Here is a 24,604-nt window from a genome sequence, read left to right on the forward strand (position 1 = left end):
CTCTTATTGTGCTTGAGCCATTGTATTTTAGGGCATAAGGAGAGGAGAGCCACCTCACCTTATTTATTTATTTATTTATTTATTTATTTATTTATTTGCTTGCTTGCTTGCTTGCTTGCTTGCAGCTAGGCATATCCTAGCCATATAGGCAGAGATTAGTTACAGTATTCCAAATGTGAGATGAGGGATAGATGGTAGTAGTGTGAGTTGAGATGCAGAGATAGGGATGAATTCAAGAAATATTTAGAAGTCAAGAAATATTCCAAATATTTCTAAATATTTGAAGTGCCATTGAAGATGGAACAATATTACTTCTTGATTGATAGGAATAAAAGAGATTAAGTAAGAGAAGAAATCAAGGATATAGTGTGATGGGGTTTCCATACAGGCTTCAAGAGACCCCACATATTTCACTTCATCCTCCAACTGAAAGATTAGATTAATATATCTGTTCACTTTCCCTGAACAAATTGGATCAGGAAAATTCTGTATCTTCTTAATCCTCTATTTTATATTTGGGGATTATGTCATAGTTCCAGAAAATTTTACACTAATAGTTTTTGTGTGTGTGTGATTTCATTTACAGATTAGTTTTAAAACTGACTTATACTTAAAAAGACACTTCTTCATCCTAAACTTAAAACAATGTCAGTTCCAAAGTATTCCTGAATATTATATTTATACCCATTTTATAGCATTCTGAAAATCTCATTTATCCTGTGCTTTCAGTTTTTCTGTCTTTTAATTTCTCTGAAGACCAATCTGAAATGTGCTAATAGAACAGACTCTATATATCCTGCCCAGCCTTTGCTCCTATGGTATTTCTGTATGCTCTCTATTCTCTAAAGAATTCATACTGGAATTCTTTTCATTACTTACAGGGTACTGTACTACAGCTAGCCTCATAGCCTATGCACATGCTATTTCCTTTGCCAGGAATATACTTTCCTTTAAATCCCTTCACTTGATTTACTCCGATTTAGAATTCAGATTATAGCTCAAATGCATTTCCTCATGGAAGCCTTACTTGACATGCCATGTTAAATAAAGTTGACCATTAAATGCTCTTATAACTCCCTGCACATTAAAAAAAAAAAGCTTATTGTTATTTGTAATTACTTCTGTTTCTAAGCTCCCTGAGGTCAGAGACGGTGGATTTTGCTTAACATTACCTTTCCGGCATCTGGCACAGTCAAAATACTCGTTGCAGATACCGAAGGCAGTCTGACACCTATTTCCCACATTTCCTTACTAGCACAGCCCAGTTTGGTTCAGGTGTGCACTGCATCCACATACAATGGGAATTAGGTTCCTTACTTCAGCTACTAGGGTACTTCTTCATTGATCAGGTCAATAATTACTATCCAATTCCCCTTGTATGTGACTGGCTTGGGCTTTACATGTGACACATTCTATCCAGTTCAGTGAGACTTGAAATCTATGTGGGGACTTCAAGGAAAATTTTCCTTGCTCTTACAACCTGATACATGAGAAGAAAAAGTACCTCTTCTGAATCCTTGAGTTCATCAGCGGAGTTAAGCAGAGATGGCAAGGGGGAGATGGAATGAATCCTGGTACTTAACATTGGTAGAGCCACCAAATTAAACCATTTTGAAGATATATTACATTAAAAATCTTATTTGACATAGAAAATATTTAAATCCAAAAAATATATTTTGGTTCCTTATAGGAATATATCCTAACATATATTTATGTACTTAACAAATACTTATTGAATAAATGAACACACACACACACACACACACACACACACACACACACACACACACTTAGAGCCTAATGGACAATACATATAGTACATGGGCATGTTTCCAAGATTTTTGGCAATGATATTTCTTCAGTCTTAAATATTTTTCTTATCCCCACTTGACCAACTCCAGTCTTTAACGACTCAGCACAGGTCCTTATCTCCAGGATGTCCTTTCTCTCATATTGTTAGGTCAGCAGTCCCTTTTTATACTCTAACACCAACCCAGACTTCTACCACAGCCTACTTTTACATTTTTATTATATCTTTACTTGTGCCTCCTCCCACATTTAACCAAAGATCTCTGTGAGGAAGGGAATTACAATAACCAAGCTGAGCCTGGTATTTAGTAAATACTGAATATATAATTGCTCTTTAGAGGGAAGGAGTTGCATAAACTGAAATAACTTTGGAAAGCTTTGGAGAGTAAGTGGGAACTGAGTTGAGTCATGACAGACAGCTAGATCTTTATAATGTGTGGAGAGGGGAAGAGTGTTACTATAGAAGATCATAAAGTGGCAGAAAACAGACTTTTTTTTCCCTTAGGAAATTGGTGAGTGCAACATTAGACTATGTATTGGTAAGGGATACTATGAGGAAAGATTGATACAGCAAATCTCATTGGGTCAGTATCAGAATGTCAGTCAAAGGACTGTAGAATTTATTTTGCAGTGGTAGTCATGCCATATTGAGAACACTCATGTAATACTACTCCATAAAAACAGTTGGTGATATATCTGAAAAACAGGTAAAAAGACAATTGCAAGAGTCAGTGATACATGGGAAATAAGGCTCTGAAAATAGGTGGTGGCATTAGATATGAAAGAAAGTATCTTGGAAATAAATAATAAAATGTATACATTGTTACGTGGGTGAGTTTTTTGGAAACTGAGTTTATCCAAGAGGTTAAATTACAATGAGGTAGAAAGATCACAGTTTTGTCATCGTAAAGTCTATTTTGACATATTTTACTAAGGCAATAAAAGATATTGACAATTCTATCAGTGACCACTTGAGCATCCACAGGATACACATCATCTGTTTTTGTCATCAGATATATTTATTGAATTTCCACCAACTGTATAGCTTAACAGTGACTAATTTGATGGAAGCAGTTTGGGAATTTTTACCTAATAATTAAATAATAATTAATACTTATATAACATATAAAGCAGTGGAAAAACCACTGTTCTGTATTTTACATTTTATGTTTGGATTTGGAAATGAGGGGAATAAGAGGTGATGGATTGTCTCAAACATGAACTTGAAATTCAGGGTCATAAAGTCTGGAGGAAGAGGCCACTTACTCAAATGTGCAGTTATCAATACAAAGATACAAAGATCATGAAGGATCATGCGAACATGAAACTACCAAAGGAAACTAATAAAGTTCCAATAACTGATTCTAAATAAGTGCACCTGTGTGACCTGTCTGATAAAGGGTTCATAATAATTTTAAAGAAATTCAGTGAACTACATTGAACACACAGACAACTAAACAAAATTAGAAAAATAAGGTTAAAAAAAAGAGAAGTTTAACAACAACAAGAACAACAACAACAAAATCCCAGGAACCATAAAAAAAATCCAAACAGATATCCTAGAGCTGAAGAATACAATGACTAAACTGAAGAATTCAAAAGAGAGCTTCAACAGGAGATGAGAGTCAATAAACTCAAATACAGATCATTTGAAGCAGCCAGAAAACAATAAATTAAATGGCAATAATAAGTCCTCACCTATTCTAATTTCTTCTAAAGTAAATGGATTAACTTATCCAATCAAAAAATGTAAAAAGCCAAATGGATTTTAAAAAGATCCAATGATATGCTTCCCACAAGAGGTTTACTTTAGCTTTACGGATACACATAGGTTGAGAGGAAGGGATGGGAAGAGATATTCCAAGCAAATAGAAAACTAAGCAAAAGCAAAAGTAAGCAGAAGTACTATAGTTACATCAGAAAAAAAAGGAAAAAACAGAATTTAAGCTAAAAATGGTCACAAGACAGAGAATAACATTTCTTAATGATAAAAGGACTCATTTCATCAAGAATACATTATAATTATAAATATTTATGCACCCAACTTTGGAGCATCTAAGTATATTAAGCAAATACTAATAGAACCAAAAGGAGAAATAAATAGCAACACAGTAATAATTGGGAACTTTAGTACCCCACTCTCAATAATGGGTAGATCAAACAGATAGAAAATCACTAAAGAATCAGTGATTAGAACAATACTATAGACCAAGTGGACCTAACAGACCTGTACAAACTTTCCATCCTACAGCAATAGGATACACATTTTTTCTTTTTCTTTTTCTTTTTTTTTTTCATGTTTATTTTTGAGAGAGAGAGAGAGAGAGAGAGAGCACGAGCAAGGGAGAGGTAGAGATGGAGGGAGGTACAGAATCCAAAGCAGGATCCAGGCTCTGAGCTGTCAGCACAGAGCCCAATGCCTAGAACCCATGAAACCACTGCAAGATCATGACCTGAGCTGAAGTCGGACACTTACCTGACTGAGCCACCCAGGGGCTCTGGATACACATTTTTCTTAAGTGTACATGGAACATTTTCTAGATTATTTGTAAGGTCACAAAATAAGTCTCAATAAATTCAGTAAGATGGAAATTATATTAAGTATCTTTTCTAGTCACAATGATATGAAACTAAAATCAGTAACAGAATGAAAGCTTAACAGTTCATAAAAAGTGGAAATTAAAAAACATGCTCCTTAAAAACAAAGATCAACAGAAGAAATAAAAAGGTAAATTAAAAAAAGTCTTGAGGGGGCGCCTGGGTGGCTCAGGTCATGATCTCATGGTTCGTGTGTTCCAGCCCCATGTCAGGCTCTGTGCTGACAGCTCAGAGCCTGGAGCCTGCTTCAGATTCTATATCTCCCTCTCTCTCTGCCCCTTCCCCACTCGGGTTCTGTCTCTCTCTGTCTCTCAAAACTAAATAAACATTACAAAAAATTAAAAATCTTGAGATAAACAAAATGGAAACACAGCATATCAAAACTTACAGGACGCAACAAAAGCAGTTCACAGAGGGAAGTTTATAGCTATAAATGCATATGTCAAGGGAAAAAAATCTCAAACAACCTAACATACCTCAAGAACTAGAAAAAATAAGGGCAAACTAAGTCCACAATTAAAAGAAATGAAATAACAAAGATAAAAGCAGAAATAAATGAGAGAATGGGAAAAATAGTAAAGTTTTGTTAACTAAGAGTGGGTTCTTTGAAAAGATACAATTGACAACCTTTAGCTAGACTCCCCAAGAAAAAAAGAGGACTTAATAAAATTACAATAAAAGAGATGACCTTGCAACTGATATATCAGAAATAGAGTCATTAGAGACTACCATGTACAGTTACACACCAATGTATTGAAAAACCTAGAAAAATAGATAAATCTCTAAGAACATACAGACTACTGAGACCAAATCATAAAGAAACCAAAAATTTGAACAGTCAATAACAAGTGAAGACATTGAAGCAGTAATCGAAAACCAAAGAAACATCCAGGGCCAAATAGTTTCACTGGTGAATTATACCAAACATTTAAAGACAAACTAATTCCAGTCCTTTTTAAAATTGCAAAAAATGGAGTGGCGCCTGGGTGGCTCAGTTGGTTAGTGTCAGACTTTGGCTCAGGTCATGATCTCATGGTTTGTGGGTTTGAGCCCCTAACTGGGCTCTGTGCTGACAGCTCAAAGCCTGGAGCCCACTTCGGATTCTGTGTCTCCTTCTCTCTCTGCCCCTCCCCTGCTGGTTCATTCTCTCTCTCTCTCTCTCTCTCTCTCTCTCTCTCTCTCTCTCTCTCTCAAAAATAAATAAAAACATAGAAAATATCTTTAAAAAATAAAAATTAAAAATTGCAAAAAATGGGAAAGGAGGAACCACTTCCAATCATTTTATGAGGCTAACATTATCCTGATACCAAAGCAAGATGAGGACATTATAAGAAAACTAAAGGCTAACATCAGTGGTTAATATAGATGCAAAATTCTCAGCAAAATACTAGTAAACTGAGTTCAATGGCATATTGAAAGTATAGTACACTATGATCAAGTGGGATTCAACTGTGGGGTGCAAAGAAATTATTAAAATATGCAAATCAATAAATGTGGTACATCACATTAAAATGAAAGATACAAATTATATGATTGTTTCAATAGTTTTACAGAAATTGACAAAATTTAACATCCTTTCATTTTAAAAACTCTCAACAAATTGGGTATGGAAGGAGAATGCCTCAGCAAAACAACGGTCAGATGTGACAATCTAACACCATAATCAGTTGTGTATAACATCACACAGCTAACATCATACTCAGTGGTGAAAGTTTGAAAGCTTTTTCTCTAAGATCAGTAAAAAAAAACAAAAAAAAAACAAAGAACAACAACAAAAAAAAACACCCAGGGTGACTTCACTGATCAATCCTATTCAACATATTACTGGAAGTCCTAGCCAGAGCAATCAGGCAAGAAAAAGAAAAAAAAAGTCATCCAAATTGGAAAGGAAGAAGTAAAATTGTCTCTGTCTGTAGATGACATTATTTTCTATGTAGAAAACTCTAAACTGTACCAGAGACACCTAGAACTAATAAATGAATTCAGTAAGCTTTCAGGATACAAAATCAACATACAAAAGTCACTTGAATTTTTGTGCACTAACAACAAATTATATGAAAAAAATAAATAAAAGGAAAGAATCAAATTTATAATAGCATCAAAAACAATAAAAAACTTAGGAATAAATTTAACTATGGAGATGAAAAATATACACTGAAAACTACAAGATACTGGTGAAAGAAATTGGCCCAAATGGAATAATAGCCCATGTTCATGGATCAGAAGAATTAATGTTGTTAAAATGTCAATATTACCTAAAGCCATCTATGTACTTAATGCAACCTCCATCAAAATTCCAGTGGCATGTTTTACCAAAATAGAAAAAAAAAGTCCTAAAATTCATGTGGAAATATAAAAGACCCTAAATACCCAAAGATCAAAGCTGGAGGCATCACACTTCCTGATTTCAAACTACTACAAAAGTATTATAACCAAAACAGTATGGTACTGGCCTAAAAACAGACACATAGACCAATAGATCAGAATTGAGAGCCCAGAAATAAAGTCCTGCATATAGAGTCAACTGATATTTGACAGGAGAGCCAAGAACATTCAATGGGGAAAAGACAGTCTCTTTGGTAAATGGTGTTGAGAAAACTGGATATATCCACATAAAAAAGAATTAACTGGATCCCTTTCTAATACCACTCACAAAAATTAGCTTGAAATTGATAAAGAATTAAATGTAAGTCCTTAAGCCTTAAAGCTCCTATAAGAAAACCTAGGGTTAAATTCCTTGACATTGTTCTCAGCAATGATATTTTTGGATATGGCACCAAAAACATTAAGAAAAAAAAGCAAACATAAACCAGGATTACATCAAAGTAAAAAGCTTCTCTGCACAGCAAGAGAATGGTCAACAAAATGAAAACACAACTTATGGAATGGTAGAAAATATTAGCAAACCACCAATCTGAGGAGGGATTAATATACAAATTACACACACACACTCACTCACTCATGTAACTCAATAGCAAAACAAACAAAAAAATGGACAAATACCTTAGTAGGCCTTTTTCCAAAAAAAGACACACAGATGGCCAACAGATATGAAAATGTGCTCAGCATCACTAATCTTCAGGGAAATGCAAATTGAAACCACAATAAATACCACCTCACTTCCATTAGAATGGCTATTATAAAAAAAAGTAACGGGAGATAACAATGTGAGGATATAGAAAAATAGGAATCCTTGTGCACTGTTGTTGAGATTGTAAATTGCTACAGTGACTATGGATAACAGTATTGAGGTTTCTCTAAAATTAAAAAGAGAACTACCATAGGATCCAGCAATACCACTTCTGGGTAATTATCTGAAGGAAATGAAAACAGTATATTAAAGAGATATCTACACTTTTATTATTTTTTTGCACTTTCTTTTTAAAAATTATTTAATTTATTCTCAAGTTAGTTAATCTACAGTGTAGCCTTGGCTTCAGGAGTAGAATCAAAAAGTTTTTATTTAAAATCCAATTAGTTAGGGGCACCTGGGTGTCTCATTTGGTTAAGTGGCTGACTCTTGGTTTCCGCTCAGGTCATGATCTCACAGTTTGTGGCTCTGTGCTGGCAACATGGGGCCTGCCTGGTATTCTCTCTGTCCCTCTCTCTCTGCCCCTCCCCTGCTCTCTCTCTCTCTGTCTCTCACCAAAAACAAATAAATGAAAACTTTTAAAAAATTAAAATAAAATCCAATTAGTTAACGTACAGTGTAATATTAGTTTCAGATATACAATATAGTGATTCAACACTCCCATACATCACCCTGTGCTCATCACAAGTACCCTCCTTAATCCCCATCACCTATTTCACCCTACCCATCTCCCCTCTAGTTCCCAGCATTTCATCTTCTATACTTAAGAATCTGTTTCTTGGTTTGCCTCTCTCTCTCTCTCTCTCTCTCTCTCTCTCTCTCTCTCTCTCTCTCCTTCCCTCCCTCTCTCTCTCTCCTTCTCTCTCTCTCTCTCATATTCTCTCTTCACTTTGCTCATTTGTTTTGTTTCTTAAATTTCACATTTGAATGAAATCATATGATATTTGTTTTTTTCTGACTGACTTATTTCACTTAGCTTAATACTCTCTAGCTCCATCTATGTCAATGCAAAGATATATTGGAACTTTTTATGATTATTGGACATTATTTACAATGGTGAAGATATGGAAACAATCTAGGTGTCTATGGATGAATGAAAAAGAAAATGTTATACACACATATACATATATACACACACATGCATGTGTATATGCATACATGCACATATATGTATACATATATACACACAATTGATTATTGAATAATAAAAAGAGGAAATTTTGGTATTTGTGACAACATGAAAGAACTTGAGGGCATCATGCTAAGAACAATAGATTAGACAAAGAAAGACAAAAAAATGTGTGATCTCACTTATATGTGGAATTACAAAAAAGAAAAAGAAAAATTCATAGAATCAAAGTATAGAATGGTGGTTTCCAGGGAGAGAGGGGTTTGGAAAATGGGAGGAGGTGGTCAAAATGTACAAATTTCCAATTATAAGATGTATAAATTCTAGGGATCTAATGTACAGCATTACATGTGGATGTGAATGTGAGTACATATGAATGATAGTTAACAATATTGTATACTTTAATGTTGCTAAAGGGGTAAATTTTAAATGTCCTCACCACACATCATACACAAAGGTAACTATGTAATTTGATGGATGTGTTACTTAACCATATTGTTGTAATCAGTTCACAATATATACATGTGTCAAATCATCACATTGTGCACTTTAAACTTACACAATATTAGTCAATTGCACTTCATTAAAGCTGGTAAAAATAAAAATGAAATTCAATATCAACTGTTTTCAATTTAACTTATTGTTCTGACTTGATAGCTTGATTGAAAGACCACTTAATCAATGAAGCATATTGGAAATATTTTATGTGTGTATGAGTTCTTTAAGGGGGATTTATAATATAAACTTTATTTAGAAACAAATATTACTGATTAGAATGTAAATTTTTGCTACTTTTATTATAAATAAAAATTAAAGATTCATCTTCATGGAAGTATTATTCAAAACATACTCCTATGCTCCTTGAAAGCATGCCCTCCAACCTTCTTACTGTTAGGAAATATTTGAAGATTCTAGGATAGGAACAAAATTCTTGGTTTCATATTAACCATGTCATGAACTCATCATATCATCAATTTTATGTGAGTCTCTTAACTTCTTTGTTCCTACTCTCATAATTTGTCAGTTTGAAAGAGTTAATTATATTATTATGATCAAAAAATCCTCAGTAATGTTTCCAAAGATACTTAAGTAAATAATTACTAGAGTTGAAAATTTCTCATGTGTTCTCTCATCTACCCATCTACCCTCTGAACTCTCTATCCCACCAAATACTCAAACAGGATCTACTACATAGATTCTGACAATTCATTAATTTTCTTGAAATAAATGAAAATTTTACTTCTCCAGAACATATCATCCTGAGTATAGGATAAGTGTTCAGGATAAAAGTAACTGTTTCTAGCTTTGAAGATTTCACAAGGCTGCAGCTACTCTCTGAGCAATACTTCTGTTTAGAATCCTGTCGACTCCCACACATACGCTACTATCTTAAAATTGTTTTCTCCACCATCTCTTCTACTGTTCTTGAATGTTGATAATTTAGATCTCTATTCTTCCAGAGACAGTGATTAAACAGATTTCTTCCCTTACATGGATTATTTCATCCACCATAGGGCAGCCTTTCCAGGTTTCTTTCTTCCCTTCACTCTTTGGAGAAACCCTTTCTAGAGAGCTCAGGACTCCAAAACAAATCAGTCATGTCGCTTAAGCATAGGCCTCTTATGGTTCCTTTGTATTTTTCCCTGACTTACCACTCAACCAAAAAATGATTTAGTTCTGTCTTTAGTTTCATCTTCTCACAGCAAGCTATGGTTCCCAGACCTCTCCAAATACCAGTCTCCTTTTTATTCATGTCACCTTCAAGAAGCTGCTGTGATATTTCTCTTATTTCCCCTTCCTTCTCCACATAGAGAGTAGGTAACTCCCTTGATTTATTTTTCTCAGAAGTCTATAAACTTTTTTTTGAGAGAGAGCGCATACACACACACACACACACACACACACACACACACACACACACACACACCTGTGCATGAGCAAGTGAAGGAGGGGCAGAGAGAGAGGGAGAGAGAAGCTTAAGTGAGCCTGACATGGAGCTCAATCTCACCACTGTGAGATCATGACCTAAGACAAAATCAAGAGTCAGACACTTAACTTACTGAACCACCCAGGTACTCCAGTTGTCTATAAACATTTAATATTATTTTTCTAGTGGACTCCCTGTGCCTTTCCTTTGTTTTTATTACGGCCTTATGTTGGGGACTTAGCACTCATGTATCACTTATATTAGTAAAATTCAATCTAGTGTCCCCAACTAGAATGTGGATAGGACCTTGTCTTGCTTACTATTTGCATTAGTCTGCTAATTAGTTGCTTAAACAACAGAAATTTGTTTTCTCATAGATCTGGAAACAGGGAAATTCAAGATCAAGGTGCCAGCTGATTCAGTTCCTGGTGAGAGCTTTCTTTTTGGCTTATAGACAGCTACCTGCTTCTTGTGTTCTCACAGAATAAAGAGAGAGAGAGAGAGAGAGAGAGAGAGAGAGAGAGAGAGAGAGAGAGAGAGAGGGAGGGAGGGAGGGAGGGAAGACTCTGTCCTGTTTCTCTTCTAAGGACATTAATCCTATTGGATCAGGCCACCACTCTTTTGACTTTAAGTACTTCTTTACTGTAAATAATCACAATAACCCCCATTGAAGGTTAAGGGTTCAACACACAAATTTTTAGAGGACATGATGTAGTCCATAGCACCACTGTAGCCCAGGACTAAATAGTGCAGAACATAGTTGGCTCTTTAAAAATATTTATTTAATTAAAATATAAATGAATGAATGGAATCTTTCTCTGCTTAAGTGGCCACAATATTATATACCACAATATTATAAATCAGCTTTCTATCAAAATGATTAACCTATTAATCATCCTAAAGAGCCATCCTATATGCAGGACTTCTGTTATGAAAAGATCCATTTTATTCCTAATTTCATAGAAAAGTTCAAATATTCTGGTTCATGGTCAACCAATTTGCAACATTTACTGAGTTTCTATGCTATGAAAGCATGTGGAGTTCAAACACACCTTCCTACTCTCCAAAGTCAGGGGAGTCTATGAAAGCACAGAATAGTTTAAATCATGGTAGAAAGAAAACAATGCCAAAAGGGAAATATAAAAATAAACTTTCATAATGTCTAGGAGGTTACCATAAATAACTTTTAGCAGGAAACAGAATCAGGGAAAGTGTCATAAGGCAGTTTGCTTGTTTTGACAAAGGCTGCTGTAAAAGAGAAATTTAGGTAGAGGCAAAACTCAGAGGTAGGACATATAGACAGGAATGTCAAATGGTCCAGTTTCAGACTGAGAGAAATCTGGGTGTGTTTCAAATCCTATTCACTATTTTCCTTGAACATACCATACATATTCTTGCATGTACATTATATTTGACATACTTCATTGAATTTGAATTTGAGTGACTATAATCTCAGTTTTCTCTAAATGTTATTTTCTAACACTTATGTTTCATGCAAAAGGAACACATAATAACTTTTTTTGGGAAATGATATATTCTAAAGTTAAAAAATAGTTAGGTTTCCTGAATTCTGAAATCAAATATTAAAGGTAGATTAGTAATGATTGCCACTTTTTAAAGGATACAGGACTAGTGGAGATGGAATTAAATGGTCAGAGAACAGGAGCCTAGAGTCACTTCTGGGCCACTATTTTTGAGCATCTAGGAAAAGGCAGCCAGGTAAATGTCCCTTTGACAATCAGCCCCTACCATTCACAGATATGACTTGGTTCCCCAAGAATTCGTGTTCAATTATTTTCTGGTCTCATCTCTTTTCTGTGGGCATTTCCCATGACATACACATATTTATTAGGTGACAATTGTGTTAGATGTTCTGGTTGTAAGGATATATGAAGCATGGTTTTAGCACTCAAGGAATGTATACCTTAGTGAAAACATAGTTAAATGTATAATTTGAATAAAGTAAGTATAAGGAAAGAGTAAAGTACACATGGGGACATTTACTACATGCTGGTTTGAAACATGACTAAAAAAAGTTGATCAAAGGAGACTTCTTGGAAGAAATTAGTCCTTCAACTTGAAATGAGACCACAAGGTTAAATAAGAATCAGCCAAGTGAAGATGACAATTACTGCCTGGTATCACAGGCAAATAGACTAGCTAGGCATTTTTCCCCTCTTTCATTCACTAATATGTTCCAAGTACTGAAAATTGGTACTTATACAGTAGGCATGATATAAATATATGTTGGATGAGTGGATAAGTAGCCTCCCATAGACTAGAGATGAGCAGGGTAGAGAAATGTCAGAGTTATAACTGGTTAGTGCCAGTGGAATGTTGGGAGTGAGATGAAGATGGTTGAAGCTGATGCTATAGAGGGTGGGGGGACCAATCGTGGAGAACTTTAGGACTGTTGCGGAGGAGCTGGGGCAGGATTGTGAGAAGAGGAATTGCATGGTGAGGTTTATGTTATACTCACTTCAGTATGAATGGGAAGGATCAACTGGGGGGAGCAAGAGACAAGGTAGCAGGACAAGTTGGGAAGCCACAACAAGAGCCCAGGTCAGAGGTGGTGTGGCTTTCAGTTGGAACATGGAGAGAGAGAGGGACAGGAGCTTACAGGTGAATGGTTAGAGTGCTGCAAAGTCCTGATAGTGCTGGAAGTTCAAATTCCCATGCTGGCATAGAGTCTCAGGATCGCTTGCATGTTTTCAGAGAGGTGAAAGCAATGCAATATCTGGATGGCTAAAATGTAGCAACATAATTTCATCTGGAAATTATAATCTCACAGGGAGGCGGAGGAATAAATTGGACTCAGCACTGAAAAGAAGAAATCCTCAATAAAAAAGAGGGGGAAAAAGACTTGAACAGACACTTCACAGAGCAAACATAAAAATAGCCATTAGCACATGAAAAACAAAAAGTATTCAACATCATTAGTCATCTGGGGAAAGAAAATTGAACCCCTGTTGAGATACTGTGCTACACACTGGATAAAAGTGACTAAAATTTAAAAGGCTAAAGACAGTAAATGTCACTAAGCACACACTTGGGAGCTAGAACTCTCAGATTGGTTTCAGGTGTGCAAAGTGGTATGGCTACTTGAAAAACTTTGGGAAATTTTTTATAGTCTTTCCTTATAAGGAAAATGGCTCAGAAGTTCTACCTTGGGACATTTATCTAAGAGAAATAAAGGCATATCTTTATAAGTCTTGTACAGGAAAGTTCACTATACCTTTATTCATAATTGTCCAAACTGGAGACAGCTACAACTGCCTTCCAACAAAAAAAATTGATAAACAACATTGAGATATATTCAGACATTGGAACATTACTCAGTGATGTAAAGGAATAAGATCCTGAGACGTGAAACAACATGGCTGTGAGAAGTCTGGCTTTAGGCCAAAATCCTAGGTGTGATCTTTCAGGCATGGCCACTGGAAATTGGCAAGCTTTGCTTAGCTAGGCAGGCCTTATAGTGGGGGTACTGCCCTCCCCACACCAGACTTGCTGCACAGCCAGTGCACTGAAGTTTTCTGCAGGGAGTTGCATCAAGGACTCAGGTACCCCTGGGCCCACCATGCCCAGTATCTTTGCAGTTTTGATCCAGGTGCCTCCATTCAGAGGCTTCGTTATGGGGGCCTTGGCTGAGGCAGTCTTCTCCATCAGGACTCTGTACCTTTCTACTCTTAGCCCTTCCCTCTTGGACCATGATCTATAAAGAGGCAGCAGACTTTTGTTCAGGGTTCTTTGGCAGTGACATAGTTCTTTCCATTTTGCACTAGTCCACTTGACTCTGGTTCAGTACTGGTCTGTAGTGGGAAAATGGAAAATCAAATATTAGAAGTTTGACACTGCTTTTTTCCTCTTGTTTGCACTGCTGTCACAGTACACGGACAAATGGTTATTACTTTCATTTTGGCCTATTGTCCTAATTGGTCACCTTAATACGTGATTGCTTGACTGGGTGGATCTCATAGGCATTATTCTGAAACAAAAGAAGCTGACCACAAGGGAGTGCATGCTGCATTGATGTTGTTTACATCAAGTTCAAAAATAGGAGTAACTAATCCATGATGAAACCAATGAAAAATTGGGTCCCTGTAACTATGACACAGGGAGATATTATAGTGCATTACTAGAAAGAGAAATGAAGTAAGCCTCTAAAGGGTTGGAAATATTCCATATTGTGGTGAGACATTTGTTAAAATTCATTGAATTGTAAATGTAAGATCTGTGCATGTTATTGTACCTAATTTTACCTCCAAATTTATAAACAAAACAAAAATTACAAGTTTTGTGGCCATTTTTATCAATTAATGATTTATAATCAATGTTTTAAAATCTGCAAAACTAAACATTGAGGTCAAATTCAGTGACAGTAAATGAATTGAATTTTGACACGTGTGTGTTCCAAAATTCTATAAATGAGAAAAAAAGAGTTCTTTTCTGGTTTTAGTTATAATTATAATCATCTTTATTTATGCAGAGTTTATTATTTTCAAATTACTCGCCAAGGATCTGATTAAAAATAGTGTGCATGCTCACCATTCTTTAGTTCAGTAATGTGTTCCTCAAAGACAAAAATGCTTATTATGCACCCCAAATAATTAAATTCAATAGGCTTGCTGTTCATTAAACCTCCTCTGATAATGCAACTTTCAATTGTGCTACAGGGAGTTCAGAAATCTAAAGAAAAGTTAGAAGGAGAAGGAAGAAAAATAAAATTAGAGGAAATAAATGAACAGTACTCAAATGTACACATGTGGCCACTGGTGAAGAAATCACGCACATACATCAGAAAGAAGAAAAATATCTCCATTGCAGGAAACTATTTCTTACTATACATTTGTTCCCAGGCTTCAACATATGCTCCATTTTCTGGGTCCTATGGATCCTTTAATTCCTTAGGACATTTCCAGTGGCTCACAAGATCTTCCAAGTTTTGTGTGTAAGCCAGATAAAACATAAGCAACTTTGCAAAAAAGAAATTTGGACTAAGAATTAATAAGAAAAATATAAAATCCATTGTCTGTTGTAAATCTGCAGGTAAACCTATGAGTAAAACATGTTGTTTTAATACATGTCAATTGTTACTACCCCATTAATTCTGAGATTGAAGTCAAAATGTAGCCAAACTTTTTAAGTCTCAAACCAGGTACAAAGTTAATAAGCCTAGGCATAGGTAGAGAAATAGTAAAAACAATAATAATAGGAACAGATGTAGATGAGAGATAGAGATAAGAAATGTGCCGATGTGAAAATAGAGGTGAGGGTAGGTATAGGTTTAGGTGTAAGGACTACACTGTAGATATTGTGTATATAAAAGGAGTAAAAAATGTAAATTAATAAGAATCACAATGAGTAAGGCAATAGATAATTTTCTAGAAACCTGGGGTAAGCATATTTACCACCAACTTTTGGGGTGCCTGAATGGCTCAGACCGTTAAGCGTCCAACTTGCAGTTTGTGGGTTCAAGCCGTGCCACAGGCTCTGTCCTGACAGCTCAGAGCCTGGAGCCTGCTTCAGATTCTGTGTGTGTCTCTCTCTGCCCCTCCCCTGCTTGTGTTCTGTCTCCGTCTGAAAAATAAATAAATTAAAAAAAATTTTACCACCAACTTTCTTAGATACTAATGATAAAGAGCTTAAAAATCTCATTAATTTTAAAATAAAACAAGAAAGTATCCATTATTCAAGAATAATTTTTTTTCTCTGTGTGTGCGTGTGTGTGTGCATGTGTGTGCATGTGTGTGTGTGTGTGTGTGTGTGTGTGTGTGTGTGTGTGTGTGTTTAACTAATTTCTAGGAGAATTCTGTCATGTGGTGCTTTAAATCAGGAACAGAGTTACATAATGGGCAATGTCTTAAACAGCAGTTTTTCAGTATCAGTCCTTAAAGGCTTGGCCCAATTAATGAACCACGCTATGGTTAAGTCAACAACCAGATGTCTGCAGGACAGTGAAATAATTGTGATGTTATATATAGCCCTGCAGGGCTAAGGGTGAAAGTAAAGCGCTGATAAGCAGGGCTCTCTGGATTTGGGCAACTGAAGTTCCAAGGACTCAATAGTCAGCTATAAATCATATATTTTAAATGCATAAGCATAACTGATTTGTAGACACACACACACACGTGTATGTATAATATATATATATATATATATATTATATATACACACACATCACACACACACGTGTATGTATATATTTGTGTGTGTGTGTGTGTGTATATATATAGGTTATATATATATATATATATGTATATATATATATATATATATAGGTTTTATATATATATATATAGGTTTATAGGTTTTCTCTGGGTTTTTCAGTGCCTGGAGATCCTCCCCTGTCACTTTTGAGCCATAAAACTTCTTCTGGCCTGTAGACTCAACTTGACCTTTAGTTGTCTATCTTGAAGCCATAGGCCACAGAATAGTCCCCCAAACTCCCTTATCCCAAACACAAGCCTTCAGGCCCTGTTAGAGATAACACTGGAAGGGTGAGTTCCTGTTCAGCATCAAAAACTACACTTTAGGTTCCCCATGGGGCAAACAGAAAACTCTGGATTCCTATTATTTAAATTTAGACAAAAGGAAACTTAAAAAAATAGAAACTCAGATCCTCTCTCTCTGCCTCCTTACCATGGGACTGCCTTCACTCTGCTGGACACTCTCCTTTGCATGTTGTGAGAGCAAGTCCCTGGGTAGCATTGTTGAATCACCTCCACAGAGATCCCTGTGGTATGTGAGAAACCAAATACTGCTTTTGATTTGCATGACCCAATCTAGCATTCCTTTCCCATTAAAGTACCATCTCTTGAAAAGAGAAAATAGTGTTCCTATTACAGAACACTTGCCTGTTTTCTCTTTCCTTCAGTTTCTCAGCCAGTAGCTTTTCCCTTCATCCTTGCTGTTGGACAAGGAATTGTCCCTTGTCTTACACTTTTTGCCCAAATGCATTTATATTTTCCTCTTTCCTGGGACCTTACTGTCAGTATGATTTCCAAAACTGATTCAAAAGGAAAAAAAAAATAAAAAATATACTTGTTTTATTCAATAGTTTCAGAATATCATCTTAATTATACCGAATTCATTTCCCAACGTATTCCCCATATATAGTGGTGCCTCTGACATGACAATTTGGATACTTTAAAATTTTAGATGACACCTAGATAGCAGTCTTAAATTTTTCCTGGCTTCAGGGAGAAAACACACAAGTACACTTTCTAGATAAATGAATCATACCCATGGAGTCCAATGCTTTCAATTATTTAACTGTTTTAGTGCAAGTATTTGTGAAATTAACAGTGTTATCTTTTCCTTATAAACAGATCATTAAACATAATATAGTTGGTTTTTCCAGAAATTGTTATTAAAGTAAGCAGCTACATAGTGATACTATGGTAATATGCCCAGAAACCTTTGAAAAGGTTTGTAAGGCTTTTGCTCATACAATTACTGACTGTGTATTCCTGCATATTTGTTATGTTTTGAAAGTGAGAAGTGTCTTCCAAATTTGTTCTTCTTTTCCAAGATTATTTTGGCTATTCCTGGTTCATATGAACTTTAAGATCAAATTGTCAATTTCTGGAAAAAATAAAGCCACCTTAAACATTGAGAGGCATTATGTTGGTAGGGACTTTGTAGGTAAGTGTGCATATGTTAATAATTGTTATGTATTTCTGATGGATTATCCTTTTTATCATTATGAAACGACCTCCTTTGTATCTAAAAGTGATATTTGTCTAGAAGTGTATTTTTTATATAGTTACAGCCACTTCAACTTTGTTTTGCATGATATTGATATATATTTTTCCTTATTTTACTTTCAACCAATTTGTGTGTTTGAGTCTGAAGTATGTATAGACATCATAGAGTTTGTTCATTTTTAAAATGAATTCTGCTGTACTTCATTTTTATTAGTGTTTACTTAAGTTTACTGTAAGTACTGATAATGTACGATTAATGTCTACCATTTTCTGTTTTCTATATGTCTTATGTTACTCTGATACTCTTCTATTGCTGTTTTCTTTTGTGTTAAATATTTTCTATTTAATATTCCTACTTAAATATTTTCTACTTAAAATTCCTTCATGTTTCTTTTAAAATCTATTTGAATTCTTTCTCTCTTCTTCTTCCCAGCCCCTTCCCTTTCTCCTTCTCTTTTTTTTTTTTTTTGATTTGTTGCCCTGAGTATTAAATTAATATTTGTTGTAGACTGAATATTTATATCTTCCCCTAATCTCATTGATTGAAGACCTATCCCCAAACATGATGGTATTTAGAGGTTGGGTCTTTGGGAGGTAAGTAGATTTAGATGCGGTCATAAGAGGGCTCCCATGATGGATTTAGTGTCCTTATAAGAAAAACAAGAGAGACCAGAGCTTATTCTTTCTGGGAACACATTAAGTAGAGATCATGTAAGCACACAGTGCCATGGTAGCCATCTACTAGCCAAGATGAGAGACTTCAGGCTAACGTCTATCTTGCCAGCATGTTAATTATGACTTCTCACCCTCCAGAACTTTGGAAAAAATTGTTTAAGCAAAACCAATACCCTATGATATTTTATTTGGTAGCATGAGAAGAATAAGACAACCACTTAAACTGGAATGATCAGTTAATACCAATTGAATTTCAATAGTGTGTTAAAATTCTCCTCTAATATACCGCTTGTCCCTCAACCCTCCTTGCACTAGTGCTGTCATAAACTTACATCTTTATACATTGCAAATCCATCAAAATTGTTTAATAAGTATTTCTCTTTGAATTTGCTTTTTAAATCAGATATGCAAAGAAAAGAGCCACAAATAAAAATGTATTCAGTGTCTTTTATATTTAACACTGTAGTTACCTTTACTGATACTCTTTATTGTATGTGAGTGTGTGGGTAGATGTGAGTTGCTATGCAGCTTCATTTCATTTTAACCTGAGGACTCCTTTTAGTATTTCTTATAGAGCATGTCTGCTAGTGACAATTTATCTCAGACTTTGTCTGGAAATATCTTAATTTCTTCTTCATGTTTATAGATAGTTTTATGGAATATAGAATTCTTATTTGATATTCTTTTTCTTTCAGCACTGTGGATCTGTTATCCCACTGCCTCTGGCCACCATGGTTTCTGGTAAGTGAGTTGTTAATCTTATTAAGGATCCCTTGTATGTGATGGGCGATTTTTCTTTGCTATTTTTGGGATTTAATCTTCGTAATTTGGTTTTTAAAAGTTTGATTATGATGTGTTTTGCTGTCGAGTTTATGCTACTTGGAGTTTGTTTTGTTTCTTGGATGTGTAGATTAATGTTTTTCATCAAACTTGGGAAGCTTTTGGCCATGATTTCTTCAAATATTCTTCTTCCCCTTTGTCATACTCTTCTCCCTCTAAAAATCCCTTCATTCATATGTCAGTAGCCTAACGGTATCCCATAGATCTCTGAAGATCAGTTCATGTCCCTCCTTTCTTTTTTTCTCTCTGTTCCTCAGAATAGATCATCTCAATTGACTTAACTCTGGTTTGCTGATTCTTTCTTCTGTGATTCAGACATGCTTCCAAGTCCTTCAAGTGTTGGTTTGTTTGTTTTCATTTCATTTATTGAAATTTTCAATTGCAGAATATCTCTGTGGTTATTTTTTATAATTGCTGTATCTTTATTGATATTTTCCATTTGGAGAGACATCAGTTTGATAATTTCCAATAAAATTTTTTAGACATGGTTTCCTTTAGTTCTTTGAAAGTATTTGTAATAGCTGATTTAAGTCTTTGTGTAGTACATGGTAGACCTGGTCTTCAGGAACAGTTTCCATGAACTTTTTTAAGTGCTGGCTGTGCTTTTCTTATTGCTTGCACATCTCATTGTTGTCGTTGTTGGAAATGAAACATTTTAAATTATAAAAAATAGCTACTATGGAAATCAAATTACCCCTTGTCATACACAAGATTTGTCGTCATTGCTGATTTTCTTATTTGTTGATTTAATTGGCTTCTTAAACTAATTCTATAAATTCTGAATTCCTTGTTGTGTGTGGACACTGAAGCCTATGCTCAGTTAGATAAGGGTCAGTCCGAGATTAAATGAAGGTGTCCTTAAATACATTCCATTAATAACACTCCCACCCTTTGCTAAGGGCTCTGTGTGTATGTTGACACACAATTTTGACACTCTAACAGTGTATATCTTTGCCTTACCTCTTACCTCTTCATTGTGCAGTACTTCAGGATTAGCCAGTGAGGGGAGACAGTCTTGTTAGGCCTTCGCTCTGTATGCACACATTCCTGCACATGAGAATGTCCTAGATCCCCAAGGATGTGGTGTAGCTTTTCAAAGCCGCTATGAATATCCCATTTCACAGATGTTCCTTTTAAGTTTTTCCAAGTTTCTTTATTGCCCAACTGCTGTTATTGTCTCCTTAGGCAGATACGTTATTAAACCATTGCTGCTGTTTTTGTTTTTGTTTTTTAACAAGATCCTGGGGATAGGGCTTTTCTCACTGAGTGGTCTCTGGATCAGATCAAGTAAAGATAAGTCCTGCAACTGGACCTTCTTCAGAGAACTAATATGCAGGTCAGATAGTAACAATTCTCTGGCAACAAAGCTTTTTGAGAAGTTTCAAACCCATTCGGCATCCTCCAGTCACTGTTAGACTACTCATTTTCTAAGCTTGCTTGGTTGTGTGATTGATGTTTTTCAAGTCTACCTTAGATCTGGGAGAAGAGGATGGGAAAAGGACAAGTAAAAAATGCCACAAAACTTGCTGTTCTTCCCAAGATTCAGTTATTTTACTTGAGAAAATCCTCCTCAGATTATAGCAGTACTTTAGTGAATTCCAAGCTTTCAAAGTTGATATTGACCATTTGAACAGTGTTCTCATTCTTCTTGTTTTTTGATATTCTTACTGTGCCATTTCAAAGAGTAAAATGGATTTTAATGGAAAAAATACATCTGAAGTGTAAAATTGACATTAATATTTTCAAAATTAAAAAATGTACACTGGTAGAGGATGCATATAAATGTAAAAAAAAGTAATAAATTAAGTTTGGGGAGATTAGTGATTTGAAGTGTCAGAAAAAATTTTAAAACTGCATTATGTAGGAAGTTATTGATGGTGCATTCTAGTAATATTGCACACTGGTTTTCTATTTTAATTATTTTTCTCAAAACTCTATATGGCTATGTCTGTAGTGGGTCAAACATATGTGAAGTGATTTATTTTCATAGAAAATAAACACATGACTGGGTTAATCGTTCAGCTTTAGTACAACAGAACAGACAGTGAATTGGTACACCATAGAGGGCCATAGGGTTTTAAGATAGTGATATTGAATAATCAAGTATATCATTTTTCAGGATTGTTAATTAATTGTCTGACCTACAATACCAATTCACTATGTAAAAATTTTTTTATTGACATTTTTATGTAATAAATCTCTGGATGTCTCAGAAGAGATAAATGAATACTTTTCTTAAAACAGTTTGAAATTGTACTTGTATATAAAAGTCTTTTAGTAATGAAGTACTGTCTTTAGCCATCAAATACACTGGTCGTCTTGCGTGACCCTGATCGCTTGCCCTGCCACTATTCAATTAACCTGTCATCCAGCGTTCCAACAAAGGACACAGAGCATTACACATCATAAATGGCTCTCAAGTGAGCTCACTCAGCTGTGGTAAATACATTATGAGGGCCTCCTGCAGAAGGGGAACTCATAAAGATACAATTCTACTATCCCTTTGTGTTTGGTTAAATCCTTCTCAATAATCCAATTCACCATGCTCTCTCAGCTTCCAGCAGTCCCTCTCAGTCAAAACAAGTGACCATACCAAATGAATATTAGACTCTGGTATGGCATATTCCAGTCACATTTGTCGTCTTATTCCAGGGAAGCCTGTAAATGGCTATTAAGTTAACAAGCTATACCGGTTATTTATCTACACTTTCTATAGAAGGCTTGTTTTCAAACCTTTTTTGTTTTTGGAAGGGGGGCTACTACCAGCAGAGATCTTACACATAACTTTCCAAATATGAACCATGTCCCTTTACTTACTCTGCATAAATACATTTGACTAGATAAATTTTTTAATCCTCAGATAATGTCAGCATTTTGTTTCCTTTTAATTTGAGATTTCTTCCTCAATTTACACAAGTGAAAGGAGCGGGTGCAAGGTTAAGTGTGATAGCAGCACATTAAAGCAGATCTTTTAACTTTAACTTGCTGATTTAGGGGTATTGAAGATCATCTTCTCATTGGGGATTCTGCTTGGGTAATATATTTAAAAAGCAGTCTTTTTTTTTTTTTTTAAGTTTGAGAGCTACTTTCTGCTTCATTGTTTTGCTTATATAAATATAATTAATTCATTAACTCTTGCCAGAAAGCACTGTGACTGGTATTAAGTGATTTTTTTTACATGGGATTTCAGAGATCATTTTTTTACTTTCCAATTAAGAGCCAATTTACTGCTAATCATAGAGCCATCTGTGTGAAAGTCGGTGTCCTTCAATCTGAAAAATGAGGTGTTTCTATCTCATATGAGGAGTACTGCAGCCCATCCTTCTCCAGGGAAGGAAGGTTGGGAATCTGCCTGATCTGGAATTTGAATCCTGGATTAACATTTACTATCTATATGACTTTTGCTGAATTATTTTACCTTCCTAAGCCTCAATTTCCTCATCTGAAACATAGGATTGGTGGCATAATTTATCTCCTAGGTTCCTTGTGAGGATACTGTGAGAGAATATATATAAAACTCCTATAGCCTGGGAAAGTGTATGGTGCATAAGTACACGGTAATTAAAAAAAAATTAATTTTTATCTATTTTTGAAAGGGGTGGGAGGAGGGACAGAGAGAGGGAGACACAGAATCCAAAGCAGACTCCAGGCTCTGAGCTGTCAGCACAGAGCCTGACATGGAGCTCGAACTAACATACCATAAGATCATGACCTGAGCCAAAGCCGACACTCAACAGACTGAGCCACCCAGGCTCCCCCATGGTAATATTTTTTAAAACATATATCTGCACTTGTTAATACTCTCCTCTCTCTCATTCTCCCTATGTTGTACATGCTGTCTCTCAATCTTACTCACATTTACACACATACTCACACATGCAAATGAATAGAATATACTATATTGGGACAAATAAATATATCTTCTTTACCTGAAAATAAGGTTCTACTTATTCCATTATTAGCATTTCTGGAAAGCCTATTGTCAAATGAGTGTACAAAATAAAATGGAGTGACTAATTAGATGCTTTCAATGCTTTTTAAGAAGGCATGCAGGTCTGAGTAATTTTTATTTTGTTTCTTTATCCATTATATTTATTATTCTTTCACACATTGTCAAATTGGAAGAGTACTAGGAGTATTTATTTATGAACTAAAGGCACCTACATTTAGTTAACTATTAAATAAGCCATGAGGGGGGTGCCTGGGTGGCTCAGTCAGTTAAGCGACCAACTCTTGATTTTGGCTCATGATCTTGCGGTTGAATTCGAGCCCCACATCAGGCTTTGTGCTGACAGTGGGGAGCTTGCTTCGGATTCTCTCTCTCCCTCTTTCTCTGCCCCTCCCCCACTCCTGTGTGCACATGCTCTTTCTCTCTCTTTTACAAAAATAAATGAATAAACTTCACAAACAAACAAACAAACCACGAGGAGACCCCACTATGGCAGAGCTAGGAAGGACTGATAGCGAAATGAGGGTTTCATTTCTCTTGTTGTTATTGTTATCATTTTAATATTATATGTTTCTGACTGGCTACACAACTTTATATTAGTTTTCATACTGTCACTCAAAAATTAGCTCTGACAATAGCCCTGAAGAAAATTTATGTGGATCATTATTTACACCTTATTTAGGCTAAAAACCATCAAGAACACAGAACTTGCACACAATTATTTAATTCTCAGTAAATATGTATTGAAATACTGACTAATGAATTCATGAGTTAATGACTGAATGTAAAAATGCATCTATGACATCAGTCTCTTAATAAGATGTCCAAAGCAGTTGTTTACCTAGAATAGAAACTTCACATACCATATCCGTTCTTT

General features: G+C 35.3%; 1 protein-coding gene across 1 annotated transcript in view; it reads left to right on the forward strand.

Annotated features, from left to right (window-relative positions):
* The window catches only part of LOC123379084, a 204,637-nt gene that overhangs the window by 91,740 nt on the left and 88,293 nt on the right, over positions 1 to 24,604 (forward strand). The window contains exon 2 of the mRNA XM_045033607.1: positions 19,634 to 19,679. Within this exon, the coding sequence (XP_044889542.1) occupies positions 19,634 to 19,679 (46 nt within the window). The remainder of the gene's footprint in view (positions 1 to 19,633; positions 19,680 to 24,604) is intronic.

The sequence above is a fragment of the Felis catus genome, chromosome C1 (assembly GCF_018350175.1).
Source record: "Felis catus isolate Fca126 chromosome C1, F.catus_Fca126_mat1.0, whole genome shotgun sequence".
Classification (NCBI taxonomy): Eukaryota; Metazoa; Chordata; class Mammalia; order Carnivora; family Felidae; genus Felis; species Felis catus.